The sequence below is a fragment of the Triplophysa dalaica genome, chromosome 25, assembly GCF_015846415.1.
Source record: "Triplophysa dalaica isolate WHDGS20190420 chromosome 25, ASM1584641v1, whole genome shotgun sequence".
Classification (NCBI taxonomy): Eukaryota; Metazoa; Chordata; class Actinopteri; order Cypriniformes; family Nemacheilidae; genus Triplophysa; species Triplophysa dalaica.
The window spans coordinates 13,551,187-13,565,584 of record NC_079566.1 but is presented as its reverse complement, the minus strand read 5'-3'; the positions used below and the strand labels follow the sequence as shown (position 1 = coordinate 13,565,584).

Genomic DNA, 14,398 nt, shown 5'->3' with positions numbered 1-14,398 from the left:
ATGTGCGCGGGCAGGGGAAACGCATGGCAGTATGAATGTGGCGTATTAACGCTGTTATGTTAAATTTTCTTCCTGTTGCCTGGGCCCCAACCGCGCATGGGCCCCTGGGACTGTGGCAATAATCCCTATTGGATAATCCGGCCCTGCACACAAATACACCAGGCTGCAGTGCGGGGCGGTGCTACCTATGGGGGAGGAGCTCCGCCCTCAACATATCCGATTGGTTAGCAGGCGGGGTTATTGTTAAATACAGCTTTCATGTGTCGCTCTGCCCATAACTCTACACATTGGTTACAAGGAAATGATGTTGAAACCAGGAACTGATGGTAAAATCATTGTTGTTCGATTTAATGCGGTGCCGTTCAAACCGATTGAAATATAAACTCTGTATGTATTTATTAATATTCATAGTATGATAAAAAAAACTTAATCCAATGAAAGTTACTTCAAGGGAAGTGTTCCAGTCTTTTGTAAATTTGAAAGCATCAGTCTTTCTACTACTTAGGTTGATTTTGATTCTGATTTTGGCGCATCCTTTGTTAGCTAGACGATAGATTTAAAACATATATTTGATTAGAATATGGATACCGTATCAGTTTGAACTCTTTTACAAAGTCTTTGTTTACAGTAAATTTCTCATTTTTCATCTCAGAAAGTATGTCAGTGTCTATGTATTTATTTACCGTATTTACTTGTTTTTATTTAATATTTTTTTTCATTATTTATATTAAATAATCATTTATTATCCTACTTTTTTCTATTACTGTTATTTAATGCAGGGATTTTCAAACTGTGATCTGGGGCACTCTAGAATGCTCCAAAATATATTTTTTTGATAAAAATATAAAGGTTAAAGAAAAATGACATAAATCTACTGGAACATTATTACAGTTTCATATAAATATGTTAAATTTTTTTCTAAGCGAAGAAAGAACATTTCTAAGAAGGCAGTCCGAAAACATTAACATTGTTAATTGTTAAATCCATAATTTTAATAGCCAATTAGTGTGTTGACACAATTATTGAATTACATCATTCACTTTATTTCCATTACAACAAATGATTAAAATGGTTACGAATATAGCAGGATTAAAAAAATATTAACTACAACAGAAGCATATTTGACCAACATAAAATTACAACGAAAAACAACTTCATTACGTTCACGTGTGTTAATATGCGTCCTTGCAGTACACCACGTTTGCCATTTCTTTTAAACAGGCATTTTATCCATTAATAACGTATATTTCCGATAGGGCACCATGTAGTATTTGGCAGTTTTTGAAGCAAACGGCTATGTATAAAAAACATTCACTCAACATAAGTTAATGATGTGCATGTGGCATTCAGAGAGTTTTGCATCTGAACTTTTCAATTGTTTATCAATGAAAATCAAGTTAATTTAACGTGGGCATTAAACCTTATGAAAAAAAACTTCCCAAATACAGACCGTGTCATCACACTCACAGTGATGCTAGAAATAGTGGAAGTGAAGCATACCGAGCAATCGACGTCATTACTTGTGTTTAACCAATAATGCGAGGTTAGGGCGAGACGACACATAGATCGCCCTTAATATTTACCGAACCTCTAACCAATGAGACGCGTACATATGGAGCACCGCCCTGTAAAGACCACCGCCCCGCAACCTGCAGCTCGGTGAGTGAAACTGATCTATATTTAGTTGACAATGGTTGCGCACGTGCTTTGGTTCAGCCTCCCCCACCACACGCGCCGTACTTTTTCGGAAACAATCGTAAAGCTGTATCTATCTTTAATAAATGTTATCAAACTAAATACTCTTCGATCTTACGAAGTATGCAATACTACTCTATATGTTCTCAAGATTAATATGAGATTGGCAGCAACCATGTGTGTTACCCCCGCTTTAAAAATACAATACACTTTTGTGTCCAATTAAACGATTACCACAAATGTACGTTAGAATAAATCCCAACAAAACAATGTAGGCTCAACATTATTGCGCTGGTGCTGTAAACATTTACAGGGATGAATCCTTTTACAGCAGGGTTGTAATAAAATAAGCCATGATAAAAAGGTCAGTAAAGATGACCTCACATTTTCTTCTCGCCACTTATCGTGTGTTGGTGGAAACTGATGATGTGAGCACGTGACCATCATCCTGCATTTAAACGTGTCCTCTGCTTTCGCAAATAGAGAATCACTTGGTTTGAGCGTTTGTTGTGTCTGTGATTATATAAGAACCGCTACCTTGATTTGAACCCTATTCCTATCATTTAAACAAATAGCTTTCCAAGAGTGATCGTGTTGTATTGTGCTTGCAGCCCGTTTACCCATGACGACATTGTTGCAATTGCAGTGCCTTGTTAATTAAAGTTTAGCCTTTAGTCTACGTGATACGCAGTCATACGCTGTATAACAGTTAGAAAAGATCAATCATTTTCGTATACCCACTTAATAAAGCCCGAGGATACAAACATCGTTTTGAGTTAGAAAACTGCGAAGCGCTGACTTTTGGACTATTGTTGCACCCGGGAGATATATGACACAAAAGGATATCATGCAGGTGAGCCTTATTTTAATGCACGTAGAACTATACAAACACAACATAAAATAAACTTGTCTAAGGCGTATACAAAATACTGTCACATACTAAATAAGCTTTAACAATAAATCAATTTCAATAACATGGAGTTCATTACAAAAATATTTTAAAAAGTGGGAATGAGATATACGTTAACATTCTTTTTAGTATATGGACAAAACCAGAACAGGTGTCCAACAGTTTCATCAGAATCTTCACAAAATGAACAGCAAGAGCCAATATAATTTTGATACTTTTACATATAATGGTTGGCGGAATAACACTTGTGAATTATTTATAAGACACCTCTTTTACTTTGTTGGTTAGAAGGAAATTATGAGGAAGCATCCCTTCTTCCAGCAAATGTCATTCACTGCATTATTCCAGTATGATAATACTTAAGGAATATATACAATATCCTGTTGAAATAATGATCGGATCAGTCTATTGTTTTGACAAGGTGAAACGAAGCATAATTAAGCAACAGGTATGTCAAGCCAATTTATTGAGACTGATCGAAAGTTTTTCAATAAAGCAACAAAACCTGGAGGCATGAAGCATATGACTATTCAAGCCCCTCTTGGGGAAATGGGAGAAAGGTAACCATTTAATCTGCACTATTTGCATCGTGTGACGCTGGAGCAGGTATTACAGAAAATGAGCCCTGCGTCGCAATAGCGTCCCGGGTTAGAAATCGCGTAATATGTTTGCTGGTGTATTATACTTTCTGCTGATAAATCGCCCCCATTTTTAAAACCACAGCGTATTCTTTAATGAATTGAGGATATTTATTATCATTAACATAAGAGTATTGTTGGCATATTGAATTGTATCTAACTAGCCAAAGTGTCAATAAATGAGGGAGGAAGATGATTTATACAACAATGTAGGCAATATTTGGTTTGGGATGATAAGAGATGCGAACACAGGCTGGAGAAATTCCCAGCTATAGGTGCAAGGGTTGCTTGATAGAAGTGCACAAATGTTCATTGTTAATTATTATACCCTGACATGTTCACAAGTCTCTGAAGTCCAAGTGTCTTAAGTCTATGTACTATTTTTAGCAATAGTTCTCTCCGATAGTGATTGCAATTCACAGTGTATGATCCTAAATCGGTTTTGAAAAAGTTTTTAAAACTAACTTTACAGAATATCTTGGGTATTCGAACCAGTACTGTTGCTGGTTTGGTAGCCTGCGTTTTCTTCTTTTTACTAGGTCTTTGCGCCACGTTTACCGTTGCAAAATCATAACACATTTTATGCGGAATAATGATGTGCTAATATGAACAATTTCGTATTTTTATTGTAATTTTGTCTTTTAATGAGTTGCATGGTGTGTAATTAAATGTTCCAAACAAAGATTGAACTGTTTTCACGTCATTTATTTGACCTTCGAATGAAACTAAACCAGGACATTACCTTTATTTTTCAGAAAAGTTCAGTAACTACTGGATATGCATTGTTGCAACACAGAGAATATTAGATCATGAACTCACTTACTAGATCATTCAATTTCATTTGATTTAAATGACTCGTTCAGTAGGGCGTATTCATGAAGTACATTTAACCAATGAAACAATGAAGCGCTATTGTCTAATGGCGTGCCTCTCTGTCTCAATGAATAGTCTTCTTCAGTCATGCAAACATGTCACATACGTGCTTTGATATTTAGAGTCTCGTTCAATCTTTGAATGTACATAACGACTTAATTAATCACTTCTTTTGCCTAAACTGTTACATTGTTGCATTTCACGTTATGCAGCAGCTCGCATTAGCGCATAAATTAACATTTGCATTTAAAATGTTCGTGCTTGCCTTTGTAATGAGTTTTAGGGTGACTCGCCCTCACTCGAGCGTCAAGTTTGTGGAGTTTTTTACGAGTCTCATGAGTCCAAGTCGAGTCTTGAGTCAGCTGTTTCCATCGCTGTTATACACTGACTTAAATTATAATTGCAATACTTTTGTTTTTGCCCCTATTTTTCATGAGCTGAGCTAAAATGTCAATTTTTTCCCCTTGTACACAAAGGGCTAATTTCACTCAAATACTGTTCACATATCTGCCTAAATCTGTGTTAGTGAGCACTTCTCCTTTGGCGAGGTAATCCGTTTACCTCACAGGTGTGGCATATCAAGATGCTTCTTGTGTGCGCCTTAAACTGACCACAATAAAAAAACACTATAAAATGTTTACAGCACAATGCTACAGATGTCGAAAGTTTATAGGGAGTGTGCAATTGGCATGCTGACTCCAGGAATGTCCACCAGAGCTGTTGCCCGTGAATTTAATGTTCATTTCTCAGTGAAAAAGGTGGCGTTTTCAAAAAGATTCACTTTGAGACCCGTTTTCAAAAGTTTGTGTTTTCAGTCCCCCAAAACGCTGTTTCCGTCTAAACGAAGACCAAGACTCATAAAGGTATTTGCACCTTCAGTTGAAGATGGTCTTGCGTAAACATCCCCTAGTGGGCTTTTATTGTGGCCAGCCCAAGGCACACCTGTGCAATAATCATACTGTCCAATCAGCATCTTGATATGCACACCTGTGAGGTCAATGGATTATCTCGGCAAAGGAGAAGTACTCACTAACACAGATTTCTGAACAATATTTGAGAGAAGTAGGCCTTTGTGTACATAGGCCTACTTGATACATAGATTCTTGATTACATATAGAGGCGTAGTCTATGCATTCGTGAGTGTGGTGGTGCTGGGGGGGGAATCAGAGTATATTCACTACCACTAAAATGATACCATTTTCTTTATAATTGTTATTATATATTTGTGTTTTAGGCCTACTTTAAATTGATGTTTCGTTTTACTCAATGCTTATTGTTTTTGTTTATGGCATTTAAAATTAAGAAAAAGTATGTATATTTGTAACTGCAATAATCAGAAAAATCACGTACACAAATTTGTAACGAAATATGAAAGACTTCTGACAGTCCCTGAAATGTACATTTGGCTGTACAATATTTCACAGTTATACAAATACCGCAGTGGTTTGCAATAAAGGATTTTATCTTCATACATAGTCAAAGTTTTAGTTTGATGCAAACAGCAGATTGACACGCACATAATCTACATGGCATGGTGATATTTGATTTATTTTCATTAATCAGATATATTGATTTAATTCTTATATCAATATAAACGATTGAAACTTTAACCAGTATCTGGAATCAAAACATGGTATGTTTTAAGTTTGTTTGAGAAGTCCACGTATTTGGTATTTAGAAATGTATTGAAATATGTCTATTGCACTTAACGTATTTAAACAGTGCACCTGTTGTTGTGAATGTTAGGGAATTTAAAAAATGATCAGCTTATTATTATATTAAACCACACTCCAAAATGATCTTTGTTTGTTTGTTTTACTCCATGGGTGAAGTGAAGGAATGATGCAACGGATTAGAAATTGGACACTGGTCATATGTGTAATTCTAGTCTGCATGTTTGTGGTCTTCCGACCCCTGGAAGACTTCTCAGATGGGATCTGTGCGTGTACTCACTGTGTCAGACAGCAGAGCCACAGTCATTGGTTCAATGAACTCTACAACGTCTCTGTCCCAGCTTTGCTCACCAGGAGAAATCATGTGCTTAGTGATAGTGACCTGAAGTATTGGAAGGTATTCTTCTTACTGTAAAATGACTTTGATCCATATGTTTTAGAGAAACCTTCCGGAAACTGAAGTCACTTTTACATAACATTGCAGGATCTTCAGAAATTAAAGACCGAATCCAACTACGTCGAAGTGGTGGAGAAGTTGTTCTCGCTCTTCCCAGATAAAGAACACTACTCCGATGCTGGACCGGATCGCTGCCGAATCTGTGCTGTTGTGGGAAACTCTGGCAACCTCCAAGGATCCTATTATGGACGTCTCATAGATTTTCATGACTTTGTCATTAGGTATGAATACGTTGAGATATGTCACGGCCATAAACATATCAGTTCTGACCTATTATATGTTTTTTGCATTTATTGTTAAGTTAGGATAAATAAGGGCCCAACCAAAGGTTTTGAGAAGGATGTGGGTTCCAAGACCACTCATCGGATGATCTATCCCGAGAGCTCTGTGGATATGGACGACTTCACCCACCTTGTACTTTCTCCCTTTAAGATCTTGGACATGGAGTGGCTCATCAGTGCCTTCACCACTAAAAACATCACACGGTGAGGACTGTGTAGTCGGCCTGAAAAAATTGTGCCACTACATGTAGACAACAACAAAATATGACATGGAGAGTTACATCAGACCATCCCACAGTGTCGGCTTCAGTTCACAGAAATGTAATGGTCTAGTCAGGGCTCTAGACTGCGACAAAATGGTTGTAAATGAGATATTTTTTTTATCATGTTCGAAATACAATTTCACCGCTTGGTCCAAGTGCGTAAAACAAATTTTGCACCGGCAAATATTTATTTGAACATTTAATGTGATTTATAAATGGTGAATGACGCACTTGCGATAAGTGCAGGAAAGAGTGAGCAGAGAGCTTATGCACTACCTCTGTCTCCAAACTGAAGTGTGCCCCACCTACACGCTTGCAGTGCATTGATAATAAAACACAGCGACTATTTAAAAAAAAATCAACGTGACCTATTAACAGAATGATTCATCAACATACAACGTAATTATGATTACTATCAAAAAAGGGTGCGACTAAATGAGAAATTGAGTCACACCAATAGAACCAGTGGAAAAAATGTGCCTAGAGCCAGAAGCTGATCTAGGATTTGTTTAAAGCAAGGGCCGATCTAGGATTTTTTAAATCTTATACCAGATTTCTGAACAAAACACTGGAGAGGAGTAAGAGAATGATGCAGGTTTATTAATGATAAACAGAGATGAGTACAGGTAAGTAAAAAATCCAAAAGACCACCAAACAAAAGCATTATATACAGTGCTTATAAGCATAACTTTGGTGTGATCAAATACTATAGGGTTTTAAGTGTCAGACACTATTCTCCATCCCTGGACTATTTTACTCCTCTGAACTGTAACTTTGTTTCGAAAATTGGTGGGGAAAGAGATGACAAAAACAATACTATAATAAATTGTTTCTATTATAACACGTTGGGAATATGTATCATAACAGTGGGTGGTCTGTCCATTAGCTACTCCGCTTTTCGACCCAAGTTCTCACAGTAGTCATATTTGGTTCCCAAACTATCATTTTGGGAAGGTCACCATGGCTGTTGGGGTGCATTACACTTACACATTCCCATGACTAATAAAGACATTTTTTCATTGGTTTTCGGGTTTTTGTGATTGGACACTGGATGATGAGCCCATTTTTAAACTGGCCGCGTTCCTGGAGTCAAGGTTCTCTGTCTTCCGCAAATATAATTTACGAGTTAAAATAATTGCTTTAGGTTTTTGGGCTTAATGGTGTTCAGATAAAGATATAGTCAAATGCAATAATCAAAATGCAAAATAATATTTTTAAATTACAGAATGCATGCTTCACTGTGTATAAATTAAATAACGTAACTATGATACTTCTGTGTATGTCTAATTAGTGAAATTGCTCTCACATAATGTGTACTGTAATTATACTGTATATTTACAGACAGTAGTATGAAGCCCTGTAGATTATTCTATGGTTCACAATTTCCTGTGCTCCTATTGATATTATCCTGAGATTTTGATTGGAGTCTCATCAGCTGTACTGCTGAATGTTTACTGATGGATAAATGTGTGCTATTTGAGATTACATCTTGACACTTCAGTTCATTATATAATGTGTTTTCTTATGCACAAACCCCAAACAAAAATGTTCACATTTTTCTAAGGTTTAACCAAGTTGGTGTATTGTTCTGAGAATGTGCTGCGTGGAGAATAGTTGTGAGAAAATCATTAATTGTGTGTTCGCATCGAGGAGAAACGGTCATTTCTGAAACTGACTCTAAAGTAAATAAACATAAACATTGATAAGAACGACGTTTCCTTGTAGTATTCAAGATCTGAAAACATTGAATCTTTTTTGTTATTTTGACCAGTTTGTACCACTTAAAATTTTCTACACATACAGCAAACAAAAACGTTTTTTGCAATTGGGATGAACTGTTGTCACTAGTTCACAGAATGAAACAAATATGATCATTTTACTTAATCACAAACTAAATAATAAATTCCGAAAAATGTAATATAATTTTAAGTATGTGTTCTTGTCTTTTATAGCACCTACATGAAAGTTAAGCCGAGTGTGACTGCCAACAGACATAAGGTGAGTTTGAAGCTACACTTTGAAATTGTTTGGATTCTGTCGAGGGGCTGGGGTGATTGTTATTTTGTCAAATTAAAGTAGAGCACGTGCTTCTGAATGCCTGGGTGGGTGTTCTCGTTGTTTGTATATAGTGGCATAATATGTTAAATTCTTTGAATGTAAGGGTGGTGGAGGATGTTTTAGACAACGAAATTTAAGATCAAAAATGTTTTTTTGCCACTGTAAATGTAATTCTAGTTCATTACAGTAATATCTATTAAACAAATATTTAATCTTCAAGGTGATGATTCTACATCCGGCTTTTATAAAATACGTCCATGAGATTTGGTTACTAAAACGTGGCCGATATCCATCCACTGGCTTCCTCGCAATTGTATTTGCCCTGCACATCTGTGACCAGGTAATTCTTGAAAAAAAATATATATTATATACAAAAATATATATATAATAATATATAATGAACATATATAATAATGAGAAAATCATAATCTATATAGAATTCAGCTTGATCTAATATTGTTTTGTCATTTCATTTTTGATGTGTATTTTTGTGTATATTTGCACAGGTTTCTGCATTTGGGTTTGGTGCCGATCAGTATGGAAACTGGTATCACTACTTTGAGAAAACCGGACGCAACCTTCACACCGGTGCTCACCCCGGCAGCTTTGAATTTGACACTATGATGCGCCTTTACCTTGAAAACAAAATTCAGGTGTTCAAAAGAAGATAATTATAGGAAATCGGACATGTGTCATTCGACTAGTAAATTGAACCAGATCAAACTGTACTGCTTACGCCTGCATCATAAGGCACTCATTTATGCTACGTTTCTTGTTTGGTTGCAAATGTTTGCTTGGTTCAGAGAAAAAGCTTCCCTTGAGCAAAACTCCACATGCTGTAATGTATTTAAAGTGACCCAGTTTTACGGGCGTAGGACATTGAGATGGCACTGTATTGTCCGTGAAGATATATTTTATTTGTTTAGCCACCTCACAAATTCCTGTCTGCGTACATGTGTACGTCAAAGCAGAGAATGGGTTTTTTTTGGGGCGTGGAAGTCTATTGTGCAACAGAATGTTCAGTTGCCCACTCCTCAAGATAACTTCTGAATGATCAGCCAATGACGCACCTGCTCTGCAAAAAATGTTTCACGCTGACTGAGCAGTAAAGGGATCCTGAAACAGATCTTTACATATAATGAGGTCATTTATTTGTTGAGATTAAGTGTCCTAGCTACCGAAATGTGTTTTCTCTTCACAATGTAATTCCAACAAATGCCTTCAGAACAATGGTGCTGTTATACGGAATGCCTTGAGATCATCATGTGGCTCAGAAAAAATACTTTAAAGATCTCGCACTGATGGTAATGAACACACACTTTTGTTTTCGAAATGGTAACATGCATGTTCAAACGAAGCCATTTCATTGTGTCATTTAATAAATAAAATAAACGCTAATCATTCACAAAACAGTTATTCAGTTATTTCAACACGTTTCTAGTGTGTTGAAATCTGGTGTAGTGACGCAAGAGGAAGATTGTTTACAGTGAAAGAGATGAATCATATTTAACTGCATCAATATTACAAAGAATACTATTGTAGCATTGTTTCATGATGGATGTTAGGTATTAACACCTGTAATGGTTCAGAAGTCACACAAAAAATCATGAGAGATTAGTAGAGAAAATTATTGACTGATTGTTTTCCAGGATACTCGTCAAGAAATAAGTGAAATTGCTTTCATATAAAGTGTGAACTGTAATTATACTGCATGTTAACAGACAGTAGTATGAAGCCCTGTAGATTATTCTATGGTGCACAATTTCCTGTGCTCCTATTGATATTATCCTGAGATTTTGATTGGAGTCTCATCAGTTTTACTGCTGAATGTTTACTGATGGATAAATTTGTGCTGTTTGAGATTACATCAGTTCATTATATTAAGTGTTTTCTGAATGAGAACATGGTTAAACCTTTGAAAAATGAGGAAGTTTTTGGTTGGGGTTTGTACAAGTTGGTGTATTGTTCTGAGAATGTGTTACGTGGAGAATAGTTGTGAGAAAATTTTGTAAAGAATTTTGAAAAGAATTTTGTGTTTGCCTTGAGGAAAAAGTGACATTTCTGAACTGGTTCTAAAGTACATGAACATGAACAAGAACGACTTTTCATTTTAGTAGTCAAGATCCGAAAACATTGAATCTTTTTTGTTGTTTTGACCAGTCTGTACCATTTAAATTTTCTACACATACGGCAAACAAAAAAAAACATTTGCAATTTGGATGAACTGTTGTCACTAGTTCACAGAATGAGACACATTTTTTTACACAAAAACATACTTAAATTATTGTCGTTTTTTCTGATAGCACCTATCAAAGTTAAGGCGAGAATCAACGGAAGCTACACTTTGAAACAGTTTGCATTCCGCCCAGGGGCTTGGCTGACTGTCACAGCATGCGCTTCTGAATACCTGGGTGGGTGTTCTTACAGTTGCATAACCTGTTCTTGTCTGTAAGTGTTTAGGAATCTTCGAATGTATGGGTGGGGGAGGATTTTTTAGACAATGAAATTTAAGAACAAAAATGTTTTTTGCCACTGCAAATGTAATTCTAGTTCATTACAGTCATTTCAATTAAACAAATGTTTAATCTTCCAGGTGATGGTTCTACATCCGGCTTTTATAAAATACGTCCATGAGATTTGGTTACTAAATCCTATCAACCTCTGCTAGGGGTCATAACTATGCATTTGAAATTTCAATCAAGTCAAGATGCTTAAATATGCCTTTTTTAGTATAGGGCCAAAATGTGTTTTCATCTGTTTGGCGTAACGTCAGGTGCTTCGTGTTTCCAGGAACAGTTTTCTCTTCATAATGTAATTCCAGCAAATGCCTTCAGAACAAAGGGGCTGCCATACAGAATGGCTTTTTCCTTGAGATCATCACGTGTCTCACAAAAAATACTTTAAAGATCTCGCACTGCTGGTACTGTACACACTTTTGTTTTCGAAATGGTAACGTGCATGTCCAAACGAATGTATTTCACCGTGTCATTTTATAAATGCATGCAGTTGTTATACCAACACATTTCTAGTGTGTTGAAATCTGGTGTGCTGACGCAAGAGGAAGATTCTATCTTTACTGTAAAATATATAACAAACAATACTACTGGACCATTGTTTCATGATGGATGATGTATTAATGCCGCAAATTGTTTAGACGTCACAAAAAAAAGATCACAAGAGATTATGAGAGAAAATAGATTTTGCACATACCCACGGAAGTATGTTCCTTCACTTACATGAAGGGATATGTGTATACTGAATGACCAAATGGAGTTTCATGTATACATTTCTCATTTCTCATTTCTCATTTCTCATTTCTCATTTCAACTGATGCAAAACGTTCGGAATAACCCAGAATGTATGTATGGCAGTCGGCCTACATCAAAGGTTTTATTTAGAATCAAATAGAGCTTTATTGCCATTGTAAAGGGAACAATGAAATGCAGTTTAGCAGCTCTTCTGGATGAGAGTTGTTAAAAACAGAAAACAAACAAAGATATATATACACACAATATTATAAAAAATATAAATCCTCTGAGGTAACGCAGTAGCAGTGCAAGTAAAGCAATAGTGCAACAGAGTAATATAGTAGGGGAGGGTTATTGCACATTTAAGGGAATTTTTATTGCACGTTTATTTGTTTTAATTGATATCAAGATGGCAGCCGCGTCCAGACGCAGCGGCCAAGGTTTTATTTCACATTAACAATAGCCTTATATAAGACAGTCACCTGCAAAACTGCATTCCAGTGGTGCATTGACAAAGCCAAGCTTTTTTTAAAGCCTTTCAGTGCATGACTTTAAAGATATGCTTTGAGGTTAAACCCACGTAACAAATGAATCAAATTCAAAAACAATATCTCTTTCACAAACCTGTCCAGGTAGAATAAAATTACCATATATGTTCATTAGACTGTAAAGTATGTACAAAATATAGTGTTCCATTCTTCCAATGACATATTTAATTATTCTGCACACATTCCATGTCATATGTTTCTTATCTATCGTATAGCGTACAAGGGTATTATTTTACTTGTGTAACCAGATATGTATATTAAATAAGCATTTTTTGTGTGAAATGCATTGACAATATAAGGATAAACTAGATCAATCTTTTGCTAGGCCCTAATGTTTTATAATAATACAGTAGGCTACATCTTAATTATATAGCAAACAAATTATTATTAGTGTTGTTAATATAAATCTATGAAAATTATGAACTGAAAACATAAGCAGGGTTAAGCTAATTCATAAGTCTGCAGTCTTTGACTTTTACAATAAAAACATGTTTACAATGTTGAAAACATGTTGAACAAACACATCTCATGACCAGACGGCTGATGGCTGAAAGCAAAAACAGGTGCAACAAATGCAAACAAGTCATATATTTATGGATCCTTTTAGAATCCTCTAAACTGGATCAATCCCACAACCTTGGTCTTGTCTTATTGAACCCATACAATGAGGTGACTGTTTTACTTCAACTTTGACCTCCAATTGTTTATCTACCCTGTCTTGCTCAAACAACCAAAGACTGCTTGTAGATCCAACTGTGTCTCCCGCTTCTTTGTTGTTACATACATGCAAAGAAAACAAAACACAAACATTGAAAAGAAAAACCCTTAGTTGAGACACAAGGTCTAAAAACATTATCTCCAATCAAAAGGTTTAATGGCATCTGTCAAGAAGAAAAAGAAAAGGTCCTAAAATAAACTTCTTTACGTCATGCTAACTTTTAATCAATGGCTTGGATCTCATTGTATTGCTTTGCACACATCACGTATGTAAAAATATTTTTTACAGCTGGGGTTAGATCACAAATTATGTTGCAATTGTTTCGTACAAGGATGTATTTAATGTGCTCATAATTATGTTTGTGTTGGATGTGGTTTTGTGTGGACTCTCTCTCTCTTTTTGTCTCTCTCTCGACACAAGACAGGTGCTCAAAGCAGCTGTGTTCAATCCGGTGAGGTTTGGGGTCATTAATGTTGACGGGAAGAAATCAAAATATAAGATGTGGTGGATCTGTGGAGAAAAGAGAGAGACTTTCTTCTGCCAGTTTCTTTCTCATGGCCCAGATACATTTGTTGTTTAATTGTCTTGATTCATTAATTTTTGAGTAAGTGAACTCATGAGTTTTGTTGTGTTCTTTGACAAAAAGAGAACTGAAGCTGATTAATATATTTTCATTATTTTTACTTCTTATATGGTTTTCAGTATTTTATGATCTTTTGATTTAGGGAATTTAGGGGGAAGGGTGCCGTTTTTGTTTAAACTTCTTTTTCTCCTGATTATAGTCAGATAGGAATAGAGGGAAGTTGTGCGTATACTTTATTTTTCGATTATCTTTTTCGAGGTAAATTCCTCTTCTTGGGATAGTAAATTCTGATTGTTTGTTATTTGGCGAAGTCAAAGAAGTACAAAAATTTCCAAACATCAACAAATAAAATGTATTATTTGTTGATGTTTGGAAATTATTGTTAATCATTTTCTATTGTTTCAAATTAAAAGATATGAATTTGTGTTTGTGTTGACTCTGGGACGGGAGGCT

At 35.7% G+C, this 14,398-nt stretch overlaps 1 protein-coding gene across 1 annotated transcript; it reads left to right on the top strand.

Moving 5' to 3' along the window:
* Window positions 1-2,203: 2,203 nt before the first annotated feature.
* LOC130415665 (CMP-N-acetylneuraminate-beta-galactosamide-alpha-2,3-sialyltransferase 1-like) lies at window positions 2,204-10,258 on the top strand. The gene is made up of 7 exons (XM_056741516.1): window positions 2,204-2,548; window positions 5,949-6,186; window positions 6,274-6,467; window positions 6,552-6,731; window positions 8,743-8,788; window positions 9,069-9,188; window positions 9,355-10,258. Exons 2-7 carry the CDS (start codon window positions 5,956-5,958, stop codon window positions 9,517-9,519), a joined length of 936 nt encoding a protein of 311 aa, XP_056597494.1. The 5' UTR covers window positions 2,204-2,548; window positions 5,949-5,955; the 3' UTR covers window positions 9,520-10,258.
* The last annotated feature ends 4,140 nt before the right edge of the window (window positions 10,259-14,398 follow it).

Excerpts from the sequence above, each read along its gene's own strand:
- LOC130415665 (XM_056741516.1), top strand. The coding sequence starts at position 5,956 with ATGATGCAACGGATTAGAAATTGGACACTGGTCATATGTGTAATTCTA. Across the intron at positions 8,789-9,068 it reads TGACTGCCAACAGACATAAG|GTGATGATTCTACATCCGGC; the intron begins GTGAGTTTGAAG and ends TTAATCTTCAAG. Across the intron at positions 9,189-9,354 it reads CCCTGCACATCTGTGACCAG|GTTTCTGCATTTGGGTTTGG; the intron begins GTAATTCTTGAA and ends ATATTTGCACAG.